This window comes from Acromyrmex echinatior, chromosome 3 (genome assembly GCF_024713525.1).
Source record: "Acromyrmex echinatior isolate Ae372 chromosome 3, ASM2471352v2, whole genome shotgun sequence".
Taxonomy (NCBI): domain Eukaryota; kingdom Metazoa; phylum Arthropoda; class Insecta; order Hymenoptera; family Formicidae; genus Acromyrmex; species Acromyrmex echinatior.
The window spans coordinates 6020964-6034694 of record NC_141854.1 but is presented as its reverse complement, the minus strand read 5'-3'; the positions used below and the strand labels follow the sequence as shown (position 1 = coordinate 6034694).

General features: G+C 31.6%; 1 protein-coding gene across 3 annotated transcripts; it reads left to right on the top strand.

The window, feature by feature from the left end:
* The first annotated feature begins 1772 nt into the window (after nt 1-1772).
* On the top strand, nt 1773-13461 carry Caper (RNA-binding protein 39-like protein Caper). 3 transcript variants are annotated; one of them, XM_011065235.2, is made up of 9 exons: nt 1773-1911; nt 1994-2105; nt 5425-5489; nt 7067-7381; nt 8111-8315; nt 8432-8698; nt 8851-9026; nt 9125-9295; nt 10467-13461. In XM_011065235.2, the coding sequence occupies exons 2-9, from the start codon at nt 2016-2018 to the stop codon at nt 10762-10764; spliced, it is 1587 nt and encodes a 528-aa protein (XP_011063537.1). In that variant the 5' UTR covers nt 1773-1911; nt 1994-2015; the 3' UTR covers nt 10765-13461. The 3 variants fall into 3 exon arrangements, with proteins under 3 accessions (XP_011063537.1, XP_011063538.1, XP_011063536.1); XM_011065236.2 differs by having other exon boundaries at nt 1780-1911; nt 1991-2105; XM_011065234.2 differs by having other exon boundaries at nt 1783-2105.
* Nucleotides 13462-13731: the final 270 nt, after the last annotated feature.

Sequence of the window (13731 nt, the reverse complement as noted above, 5' to 3'; positions counted from 1 at the left end):
ACTGTTTAATTCAGCATATTAATATCGCAAATGATACATGAAAAAATACGAACATATCAAATCTGTCGCTCAAATGTCAAATTTAACGCTTCTTGTCCTTTTTCATATATAAAATTGTTGCTCTAATAGTTTTGCGACAAAAGTCGTCACGTGATCTTTTTGTCGCTGAAATAGCCAGTTTGAGCAGCTCGTGAAAATGTACCTTTATAAAGCCGGTTCTACATTGCAAGTCGATCGCAAGTTTGTTGCGACAGCCAATATGAAGCGCTGATTTCAAAATGCAAGCTTCAGATTGGCTGTCGCAACAAACTTGCGATCGACTTGCAACTAATATAGAACCGGCTTAAGGCTGCCAACTGTGAAATGCTAATGGAGCGATATTCATTTTTATTTTATAGAAGTTTAGATAGCGTTAGACCCTGCGCACAATAGAAGGAATAAGGAATTAGGAATAATAGAATAGAATAGAATTTATTACACTTCAGCATTTACATAAGAAGGGGACTTGGTTTATATAAACTCCTTATTCATCCTTCCACACTGCTAGTACCTAACTCTAAAAACAAAAAAAAAATATTTTCTTAATATTCTTATTCTCATTTCTTTGAATATGACAGTACATGTTCCTCTCTTATATTGGGTCATCTAAAAAGTATCCGCGGTTTTTTGTCACTAGATGTGTTGACCATCAACACCATCTAGTGACAAAAAACCGCGGATACTTTTTAGATGACCCAATATATACATATACTAAAAATGGCAACACCGCTATCGGAATAACCTGCACATTTAGATGCCATGTTTAGAAAAATGTGCATAAAATGTATTTACGTTCTAACAAAAAATTGTGGTATAAATATAGAAAATAGAATAGTAGTATGAATAGTATTTATGAGTATGAAAGACCTATGATAATAATTCTCTGTATTTACAGGATACACAATGCCATACTGTTGCATAAAATGTTTCAATTCATGAAAGACAGGTAATGTATTGCATTATCTTCCCAAAAATTATGAAAGATTTGTGTAGTGATTGATTCCGCCATTTTTAGGGAGTCTGATTCTGATCCAATAAAAAGAGGTCTACGAGATCGCCGGACTCTGTATTCTAGGGACATTAGTGCAGTTTATTCCTCAGTAGATTCTCTCTCAATTCGGCTCACAAATCGGTTCCACTTTTTCCGTTCGCGTGCTATCAAGTTGAGGCTCTTTCTCTTTGGCCTAGTTTCCACTGAGGGTTTAAATCGGATCAGAATGTAAGAACCAATCAACTACAGTCGTTTGGCTGTAACAGGGGAATGCTCGACTGTAGTTGGTTGGTTCTTACATTCAGGGGATTGATTCTGTATCTTGAAACGAGGCGAAAATTACAAAAGTGAGCGAATTTACTAGAATACTAATAATTTCATTGGTCAACATCTAGTAAATTTGCTCACTTTTGTAATTTTCCTTAATGTTATTGTAATGTACAATATCTTGTTTGAAAATACAGAATCGATCTCCTGATCCGGTTTAAACCTTCGATGGAAACTAGGCCAAGGTTGCACCAGTTTTCCTAGTAACAAATGCTATCAAAATTAATCGGCGGATAAAGTAACTGGCGTTAGTGAAACTAGCCTTGAATATCAGCCTACAAATACCAGCCTATGTCTATGGAATTTTGAAATACAGCGTCAAGCTTATCTGATCGTATCTTGTCGATGGCCGAACAAATGGCTGCTGAACGATTCACGTAGTGATGAGCGTCACTTCCTGTGGGGGCGTTAGGAGAGGAAGTTGAATGTCCATCATATCCGGTATCGGCCATCTTGTCTTGGACCTTCCGCTCGCTGTCGTTGTCGTGTAACGAACAATTCTTGCGGTGTTAATCTGGGTCGTAGTTCGCTCTCATTTCGAGCGCTTGTCGTCTGTACGTTGTAGCTTGTAGCCGATAGCTCAGTACCAAGAACCATCCGTAATTCACGTATCTCTCTTCTCTTGTCCGCAAGCAGCGTGAAACTTCGTGGTCTGCTAATGCGTGGCGTTTCAGAGAGCTCCCCGACTCGCGTAATGGCGGAGGATTTGGATGTCGAGGCGATGCTGGAGGCGCCGTACAAGAAAGGGGTAAGCCTTGCTTTTCTGTTAACTTTATATCGATCTCATTTTTTTTATTTTCCTTTTTTTTCTCTCTATCTCTTTCTCTCATTTGATCTCTGGATCGCCGATATTTCTGTCTCGTTCACGCTCGTGCTTCATATTGTAAGTACTGGATGGCGAAACGTGTCTCCTTTTCTCTCTTTATTTTTATTTTATTTTTCTAATATATGCACTCGCCGCCTTATGAGAGAAAGGGAACTTACCACTCTCCTCCATCCCGCTATCTCTCGCTCTATTATTTTATATATATATTCTCTATTTCTCTGTGTGTGATATATGGATAGTTTTATATACAAGTATATATATGTAGACAAAGTACGCCCTTGTCTCTGATATACCAACTATTGATCAACACCTCCGTTTTCTGTACTTATAGATGGTACGTTACATGTACCCTCGCGCTCATAGGATGTGCGCCAACGAGTTCCTTGCACATGAAACTACGAGGTATTAAGAAACAGCAATCATCTAACATCATTCTCTACTTTTTTTTCCTGTCTCTTTCCTTCTTTCTAGTCACTCCGTTTTTTATATTTTTTAATATTTTTTTCTTACAAAGGTATATGGTTTCATAAAATTAAAATGGAGATTACACGCGTCGTGACGGTACACTGTTGAATGGAGGCGATTCCGACAGTGATAATGATAACTCGTGGTAATCCATGGGAAGCTTCATGCTGTTTGTGCACGTGGTAACAACGGTACTGTTAGAAAAGAAAAGAGTCCCCCAGAGATTTTTGCGCCACAAGCTTACGCGAATAAAAGTTGAATGAATGTGTAAATGAATGAATAAATGCAAGAGTGTGTGATTGAGAATTTGCCAAAGCATATGTACCGAAGAAATCTTTGGTCCTAGGCATGAATTTTGGTACTTGTGGGTTTAAGAATCTATCTCGAGTTATAAGGATTCATGAATTTGTGAACTCGTGGATTTAAGCGTATCATACAAGAAAAAATGGATATAGATAATATAAAGTTGATCTGGTAAAATGCTTGCATTTATTGGATGAATGAAATTATTCTTGCATTTTTTAGTGCAATATAATACTCCTTGAATAATGTAATGTAATTTTAAAAAGATAAAATTTATCTTATCTTTAAGATATGTTATATAAGAAATAGAAGAATATTTCATGTTTAATAATCCTGATAATATTCGGATATTTGAAAATTAGTTTTACGAAATTTTTTTTCTATATTCAAGTGGTCTTATGTATATCTTGATTTCTTATGTTTAAAATTTTTGTAATTATTTTATTTTATTTTATTTTTACATAATTATCTTATGTAAAGATTAAACATTTAATTAAAACATCAGACACAAGTAGAGCTTGTTGAATAAACTTTGCTGTGATTTATAAGTTTAAAATATTTGCAATGTTACTTTCGTTTATTTTCACTAATTCACTATTACGTTACTTATTGCTTGAATACTTCTCTCATTTGTACAAAATCTAAAATTTTTCTTTGTTTTTATTGCAAAGCTGTAAAGTGCAAATATGATCGCATTAAAATATTATCGTTGCCAAATGTTTTGCTAGGGAAAACGCGTTTTACTTGTGATGAACGAGCTCATTTTACAAAATATCTAAACCCTGCCCATTGTTTTTGTACAATTTGTAATGATAGCAATTTCCCTTCTAGGTAGTGACATCATCAGGTATTACAACACTTAATTGCAGTGCGACAGAAGACACGTCAGGCTTCCGAAATTCTTACCTTGCTCTTAGAGTATTATTCTCTATTAAATTTGATGTTCCCAAATTGTTTACAAAGTGCGTATCCATCTTATTAATCAGTTCTGAGTGTAGCTTGGATATATGAGTTATATATCTATGTCTACACTAGAAAATTTCAATTTTTTACAATACATGTATAAACAAATGATAATTATTTAATGTGCAATAATTTGATAACAATGTACTAAAAGTTTTCATGTAATGATGTTATGTATCTATGTGTCATTTTTTGTAAAACCGGTTTGTCTTTTAGAAATTGGATAGGAACTTTGTAAACATCCTGTCTTATGTTTCGAGTTTGTAAAAATATAGTAAATTGGCTTGCAAAATAAGATATTTAAATTCATTTAAGAAAATGTTTCAAGAATTTGCTTATGTTCTCCATCAGAATACTTTGTGTGCGTTCAGGGAGACATTATTAATGTTATATGTCATTCTATCCTTTTATATTCGATGAACGATGGAGATAGAATGACTTAAATAGCGCTAATAGTCGAATACAAAGAGTTCCCGAACGCAGCCTTTGTATTCTAAATAAAATTTTAATTAAACGAATCATTGTCGGGATTGTAAAAGAAAAAAATATCTGTTGCTTGTACTTTGTTATGTAAATTGTCCTTGAATTGCGATGTAAATTGCATTATTACAAAAATGAAAGAAACATTTTCTGGACTCAGCCGGATCGCGGATTTTTGCGGATCGTGTAGAATGCTTACGGGTCAATCTTTTGCTCATGTCAAAAGAAGGGGGAGGGGGGAAAAGAATGGCGGTGTAAAACGATCCCTGATTAACGAGAGACACACTCCCTAATCAGCAAGTACGCGCTGGTAATCGTAGGCTAGCGATTAGGAGTGCTCGCTCGCGTCTCTCGCGTTTACAATCTTTTTGAAATCGTGCTGTCTTTGATGAGGGCTCTCTTTTGCAGAAGAAAAAGGATGTGTGGTTGGCCATTGGTAGTTTAAACACCAAGGCATGCTCAACCCAAGATTGCAATGCTTTCCTAATACCCGATAAAGCGATTGGTAAGTTTGAGCCAGGTGCATGCGACCGTGTCGCATCGCTATGCTCGCCCCGTCTGTCTTTCTCTCTCTTTCTCTTTTTTACACTCTCACGCTCGCTCTCTCTTCTCTTCTTGTACCTTCCCCTCCCTCAGCGCTCTCGGAGACCCATAGAGTTCTGGAAATAAAATGAACAGAAAAGATAAGAAAGAGCACGAGAATTGACGCCGACATCTCTGTCTCTGTCATCCAGCATAAAAAAAAGCATTGCTTTTCCGCAGCAAGGGAAGGTTGCTTACCATAATACTGACAGGCGATACGAAAAAGAAAACATCTCGTAATTCTCGTTAAATTTGATATTTGACAAGAAAACAATAAATATAAATGAGAAAATATAAAGATATATATAATGTTATTATTATATTTATAATGAAAAGACTGTCATTATGAAATTTACTAACGTTTTACGATTTGCTTTTTGTCCCCTTGTTCGCGCGTCCCTGCCACATCGGCTGGCTGGCATGGCATTCAACTGTTTGCTGTTCGTAGGAGCAGGACTCCTCTTCCAAAGACAAGTCCTCCAAGGAGAATGGGTCTAGTCGCAAATCATCTGGGTGAGTAGAAACTTTTCTTGCATTACTTGGCCATATTAAAAATTAAGTGGAGACTGTAGATGAGGACTTAATTGCACGATCCTTGTACCTAACTTTAGAACTAAGAAAGACTAGGTGACCCTACATCCTGCATTAAAGCTTACTCGAATTTGGAGATCTTAAAAGATGTCGATTTGTTATCATTTTATTTTTATTTTCTCGTGTTTTGAGACTTTACTTGGGTCACTTTCAAAAACGATTTTTTTTTATGAATCAGTACATCTGAATCATAGCATTGACTATATGACGCGTTAGTGATAAAGGGTCAATGATAATAGAATAATATTAATTATGAATAAAAGAATTTCAGTTTTCGAATTTATTTGAAAATTTATTTAAATGAGGAATACGAAAAAATTTGGGCTGTGAAAAATTATTTCACTCAATTTTTTTTTTATATCTTTCTGCGTGTATTTTATTGCAACGTGAAATAATTGTTACGACTGCGTGAGTTGTTAAAATTTTCAAAAAGTTCATTGTGATTTTATCTATTATTTGAGTATTATGTCAGTATGTCGTTAATCCCGATACACCGTCAGTACACTGTTGATTCAAATTAGAATAAATAAAAAAGGCTATATCGTTATTTCCCGCAACGCCTTCATATCTTTACGCCATAATTGAAGCAGTATTAGACACTTGCCTAACAGACCCATCTGAAGATTTATTCTCTTTGTTATAGACCCCATACAATTAGTAAATGCCGGTTAATTTCATAATTCCAAAGGTTAAACCCGATGATGGTAAGTATATAGGAAGAATATCTGTACTACAGATTCTCCTTTCGCGAAATCGATATGTATCCTTATAATAAAAATAAAAAAAGATGAAATAAAATCATATAAAATTACAAAGTTGCATTGTGCTGTTTTAATAATCGAGTTATAGAAAACTCGATATTAAAAAATAATAAAAAAATTCGATAATATAATTTTCTCGTTATAACTGAATCGAATGCTGTAGAACTAAGAATGCATTTTCCAGCATCTCAGTGTACTCATGTTGTGTTTTACCATTACACATTTATTTAAATTATTCAAAAAATGTTATATTTTCTTTAACCGAAGCATTTATGACGATATATTCCACACATACATATAATAATATACTTCTATAATGATTATAAAACATCGATACAGATGTTAGAGTTCATTAAAGATTAAAATTTTGTACATGTAGGGATTTCCAATAGAATGATTTAAGATCTTGATAATTTTACATTTTTAGTGAGTTTTTTTTCCTTTTTTTTCTTTTTTTTTTTGAGACTTAAACGTTTTGAAATGGAAACCATTCCTTTTCGTTTAATACAAGCTGAGTACATTTAAAAATTAAAATACATCTTTAATATACTACATATATAAAAATATATATATACATATATGAAATAGCGATTTCATATACGCGTGATTATCTTGATTATCTTGATACTTAAAAGATTCACCTTCATTATTTAAAGGAATATTCAATTCGAGTGGGGAATATTCAATTTTTTTTTATTTCCTTTGAACCTTTTTAATTGAAGTATTTTTCTTTCGTAGGAAGAGCAAACATCGCTCGCGTTCACGTTCACGATCCAGAGATCGCGATCGCCGAGACAAAGATCGACGGGATCGCGAGAGAGACAGAGACCGGGACCGCGATCGGGACAGAGATCGCGATCGCGATCGCGACCGTCGGCGCAGATCCAGATCGCGCGAAAGACGGGATCGGGAAAGGGATCGTGACAGCGATCGGGATAGGGACAGGCGAGACAGAGATCGGGATAGAGACAGAAGGAGGAAAAGATCGCTGACACCGCTAACCTTACCTAGAGCCCGACCGCCATTCGGTAAAGGTCACAGCCCGTTAGGAATGTAAGTATCTGTTATATTTGTAAGACTTTTATACTAATCTAAATAGTAGATTCTAGTAGTAAAATCTAATTAGATTTTTTATTTTTTTGTGATGTTGAAATTAAATGAAGAGTGTTATTGCTATATGTCAAAATGCTAATCTATTCTGTGAGACTGCTATTCTTTCATGTAAAATGAATAAAATTAAAATGTTTAATTTTACTTAAATATTGTATAATTTTTTTCTATTTAATTAAATTTTTTTTACAACAAAAACTATGTACATTTATATAATTTTTATTTGTTTCATATAATAAATGTAAAAACAGCAGAATAATTAAATATAAAAGTAAATTTTTTTGTGGTTATAGTATAATTCTAAAGTAAAATAAAAATAAAAATTTAATTTGAATCAATGGGGGATATTAATCATAAGTTGCATATTAAAATTTATGTAATCGCTTAGGAATTAAGCAATATAAGATATTTATTTTTATTTTTTTATCTATAGTCATGTATCTTTTAAAATGCATAATTGACTAGACCCAGTCATGGAATTGCAATCTGTGATTTTGGGGGATATATTTATGCTAGATCAATATGAATATTAAATTTGGATTTGTTATTACTACTTGTTATTATTGCATTTAATAACAGAAATTAATGTACAACAATATCAAATTAGAATTAAAAAAATGTTTAATATATTCTATCTTTTTAATATTTACTGACTATAACATTTGCTTTTAGAAATGATGAATTGACACCAGAGGAGCGAGATGCTCGGACTGTCTTTTGTATGCAGTTAAGTCAACGAATTCGTGCGCGTGATTTAGAAGAATTCTTTTCAAGTGTTGGCAAAGTACAGGATGTCAGACTTATCACATGCAACAAAACTCGAAGATTCAAAGGTATTGCCTATGTGGAATTCAAAGATCCAGAAAGTGTGACACTTGTGAGTATATTAATTGTTATATAATTGGAGATAACAATTTTCTGAAGATTTTTCTTATTTAGAAAAACTTTGTTTTATACTGAATATATTTCCTTAATTTTCATATTACTTTATAGGCTCTTGGTTTGTCTGGTCAAAAGCTTCTTGGAGTGCCTATTGTAGTACAACATACACAGGCTGAGAAAAATCGTATGGGTAATTCAATGCCAAACCTAATGCCTAAGGGACAAACAGGACCCATGCGATTATATGTAGGATCTTTGCATTTTAATATCACAGAGGATATGCTTCGTGGAATCTTTGAGCCATTTGGAAAGATTGACAATATACAGTTGATTATGGATCCTGAAACAGGGCGCAGCAAGGGTTATGGTTTCTTGACTGTAAGCTTTTATAACATTATACACAAATATTTCTCGTTAAATATATGCATCGAGATATTTATTTATATAATAATTGAATTAAATTATTATAATTAATTGACATCTTTAAGATCGTTATATTTGCATGGAACTCAAGATTATTATTTTTTTAGTTCAGAAATGCAGACGACGCAAAAAAAGCATTGGAACAACTGAATGGATTCGAGCTCGCTGGTAGACCTATGAAAGTTGGGAATGTAACGGAACGAACTGATTTGATTCAAGGACCTTCCCTACTCGATACTGATGAGTTAGATCGTAGTGGAATTGATCTCGGAGCAACTGGAAGGTACGTAAAGTAATAATAAGAAAAATTTAAAGGAAAAAATAAATATGCGAACTAAGATCACATTTCATTAAAAAATGTATACAATATTATTTTTGCAGATTACAACTGATGTTCAAATTGGCGGAAGGTACCGGTCTGGAAATTCCTCCCGCTGCAGCGAACGCTTTAAATATGGCACCAGTAATGGCGCAGCCGCAACCACCACCTCAAGCCGCACCCCCCATTGCAACACAGTGTTTCATGTTATCCAACATGTTCGATCCGCAAAAGTAAGTTACATATTTCCTTATATCAAATAAATATTTTCTTTGTATGTTGCATATTTGTAGACCTAGTGTTACGTATATCATACTTTCACTAGGGGGAATATATATGCTAAAATAAAAAATGTTATCATAATTGATTCATAGCATATATGCAAGCAATGATATGCAAAACTAATGATAACATGATAAATTTATTATAAAAACATCTTTTAAAACAGTCTAATTATTGCAGATGTTAAGACTCAAGGTTTTTTTAATGCTGAATTTAATCGAATTTCATTTCTTCGTTTGAATCTACAGTTTGAACCGAATCAAAAAAAATTTATATGGATCGAAACGAATTAAATCGAATCATTGGAATTAAAAATTAAAAATTAATGAACAATTATTATAAATATCATTTCGTAAGTTGCTGAAAAGCAGTGATTATGTGATTTAAGTTGACTCTTAGTGTTCGAATAAATTCAATTTTCAGCGTCATGCTAAGCATCAAATTAAAACTATGTAATCACACTGACACTGCTTTTCGGCATCTCGTGAAATGATATCTTCAATATTCAGCTATGAAAAATAGACTTAATAACCTTTTACTTCAATAATATGGGTCCTGTTTTAGTTATTAGCTGTTTTAGTTATATATGATTTATTTAATACATGTGATTTGTATTCGACTCTTTTAAATTTGAAATTTTCGGACAGTTTGGATTTGAATCGCAGCAATTTAAATCCGAATCGAATCTTGTCTGATTCGATTCGATTCATATTCGAGTAGTTCGCACATCTCTATTAATCATCACATATTAATCTTATTAATTAAACAATTTAATTATATAAGCTCTAATAATATTAGGTGTAGTAAAAAGAAATCCATTATTTTTCCAATAGATGGCTTTAGTAATCTGTACCACGCATAGACGAGATACAGATTACTAAAGCCATTTATTGGAAAAATAATGGATTTCTTTTGACTATACCTAATATTTAAATTAAAAAGTTATTTAATGAATTGTAATATATAATAAATCACATTCCGCAAGATACCTGCATTTTAAAGGTTTTTTAATTTAAACCTTAATTAAAAAATATTGTTCCTAACAGTCTTTAAAAAAAATTTTCTTATAAGTTATAATTAAAATAAATCAGAAATTATAATTTGTGACATTATTGTTTCTAGTGAGACAAATCCTAACTGGGCAAAAGAGATCCGCGATGATGTGATTGAGGAATGTAACAAGCACGGTGGCGTTCTGCATGTATACGTGGACCAAGCATCACCACAAGGCAATGTTTACGTAAAGTGTCCGTCAATCGCGACTGCCGTGGCGGCTGTGAACTCGCTGCACGGTCGATGGTTTGCCGGCCGCGTTATAACCGCAGCTTATGTGCCGGTAGTGAATTATCACTCGTTATTTCCCGATGCAATGACCGCGTTACAATTATTGGTGCCGAGCGCGCCGCGAAGAGGAATGTGATGATCTTGAACGAGCAAGCGAGCGAGTGAGCAACAATCGTCTACTAATGTGTAAAATCCTTGCATAATATTGCGTTCTTCTCTCTTATGTACTCTTGTTGCTGTCTGGTGGAATCGCATTTTTAATCCGTTAATAAGAAAGGGTGCACCTTGAACAACAGATTTCAACGATTGTATGTTGTCACTTGTGTCATGATTCATAAATTCATTATAGTATTGTAAATGTACGAAGTTCGATTCGTTTCGCATCAAATGTATCGTTCGCATGAGTTTTGATGGTATCAACATTTGTGGTCAAAAATTGTACGAACTTGTTTGACATCTTGCATTTGACTGTTCAGACACATGTGAATTAAAGAATTTATAGACCCCAAAATATTTGATTTTTAAGTCACGTTGTATATATATTTATATTATTTCATATTTTTTTATTTAGTTTCTCCTTGTACGAAATAATGTAATATGAAACAAATATTGATTGTTCTGATTTATTTTTTTGTATATTGTAATGAATATGTATTATAAAAAAAATTACAAAATTAATGTTTTTTTTTTATTTTGAAAGAGGCACAAATTTTGAAATCAATTTTTTCTTCACCAAAAAATCTACTTTAAAATTTATATCGCGAAATGGCTAAATGGCTTGTGATTAAAAGGCACAAGAAAATTGGATTGTATTAACAATCAATAAAATAACTTTGTTTTTGTATAGGAACAATCGTGTTTGTTTTTTCAATTACAGACACCTGAGTGTTCATTGACGCGGCGCAATGTTTCATTTTATGTATATCAATATGTTATATTCGCGATTGAAATAGCATAACGTATTTTTAAATGTTTTAATGAGATATTCAGTCGATCGTTCATAATAGTCACTTTGAATGAAGAAGGAGAAAAGGTATGCACCTAATCCTTTTATTCCTAATACAATTCACGTATTAAGTTTATAATATATAAGACACTTAAATATTAAAGAATAAAAATTCTTGTGAATTTGTTATCGCCTAATTAATTAATTTTATCTAATTTCTATTACTACTTTTTTGTTTTATATTCTTCTTAACTTATATTTACAACTTTAATAATATTAAATTGAAAGAAAAAATATATCTAATTTGAATCTTTCTATTTTCAGTTTATTTAAGAGTATAAAAAATAATTCCCATAATTATGTGTTATTAAATACTTATATTTAGGAAGGAAAGGATTAAGGTATGTTTGTAATGATTATAACACAACTTAGAGAATTACTTTAGATACACTTTAGATTTGTTACATTTATACGGAAGCAGAAGCAAAGTGTGTGATAAAAAGGAGGTTTGCAGGTATTAGAAATTTTCTATTCGGATAGTTATTTCGCGATAAAGTACTCTTCTACAATTTATATGATATTACATTAGAATAAGACACGATTAGCATTTTAACAAACAATAAATGCAGTTGTGTTATGTGATCAACATATATAAAATATGTAATTCTCACACTATATAAAATTTTATTCTCTTCAACTGGTAAAATACAATAAAATTTTTAGTGTCGAGATATTCTACACCAGTTATTATTGTACCGAAAAATGGACCAATTAAAGTAGATGATAAATTTCATTTTTCAAACCGTAGGTAAATTGGGTGCTCTTATATTAAAAGACATTGAGGTTGAAGTGAACATCTAATCAAGTTATATAAAATTAAATGATTGATTAAAAAATAAAAGTATAAAATTTTGCATAAACATTCTTATTTGCGTTTATATAATTATACTTATACACTTCGAATTACTAAATAATTTCGTTAAAAAATCTAAGACTGTACAAGAAATATCAGAATTTGGATTTTTGATATTTTGAAATAAGATTATTTAATTCGCAAAATGCAGTTGTAAAAATTTATGATTAAATTTATCATTTTATTTACTACACTATTATAATATTTATTATAATATTATAATTGGTTATTAAATAATTTATGTTCTTGCTTTTTCTTAATTAAATCAGATAAAATGAGAAAACTTATAAATTTTACAAACTTGCAATTTAGAATAATTATGAAAGTTAAATAATCACCATTATTACGAGTCTATACAAAGTGTTTCATGTAAAGCAATGTAACAATCACAATTTTCGAATCTTATGATAGAAAAGAAAAAAAAATATATATATATTAATAAAGAAGATAATAATTTCATCAATAAATATCTATAAAAGTAAAATAATTTTTTCTACTTCTACATATATGTACTATTAGATTTCTTTTTATGTGAAACGCTTTGTAATTTGGAGTTCAGCTATAGATTATAGAATTTTTATTCGTCTCATATATATATATATATATATATATATATATATATATATATATATATATATATATAATTGTAGGACGATAAAAAAGCAAATACAAAAATTTCAATTTTTCTCTTGAAGTAGAAGATACAAAAAACGATTTTGCATATTAAGATAGAAAATTTGTGGTTCAAATTTGAAATTCTATATTATCTGCAGACCTTTACGAGCCGAGCCGTCGAAGAAGGTAACAATTAATCTGTATATAAGTTTTGTAAATTAACTCTATAGTTGTAAACATAAGTGACGTCATTTTTCTGTATTATTGAAATATGATGTATACTTTGATGACCATAAATGAAATAATGTACACCTGAAGGATTTGTTTTAAACTATAAAAACTTGATTGTATTTCTGATATATATATTTCTTTTCATTAATAGTATCCTTTTATGATTTGTTTCGTATCTTAAAACAATTTTTTGTTATTTGTTAATTGATATTACTCAACTGAACAAAGTTATAAAATTACGTAGCATGTATTTATTGCGGAAATCTAATTATTTTGTTATTTTTTTTATTTCTCAGGATTATATGATTTTCTGATATTACAATTTTATAGAGGGTATCTCTGTAAGTTTTTGCTAGGCGCTTTTGTGTAGGTAGAGCGGACTAAACTGAGTCGAAACA

What these genes read in the sequence shown, in the direction of transcription:
- Caper (XM_011065235.2), top strand. Translation starts at nt 2,016, where the DNA reads ATGCGTGGCGTTTCAGAGAGCTCCCCGACTCGCGTAATGGCGGAGGAT. An exon ending in AGGCGCCGTACAAGAAAGGG is followed by an intron (nt 2,106 to 5,424) that starts GTAAGCCTTGCT and finishes TGCTGTTCGTAG; the next exon opens with GAGCAGGACTCCTCTTCCAA. An exon ending in GGTCACAGCCCGTTAGGAAT is followed by an intron (nt 7,382 to 8,110) that starts GTAAGTATCTGT and finishes ATTTGCTTTTAG; the next exon opens with AAATGATGAATTGACACCAG.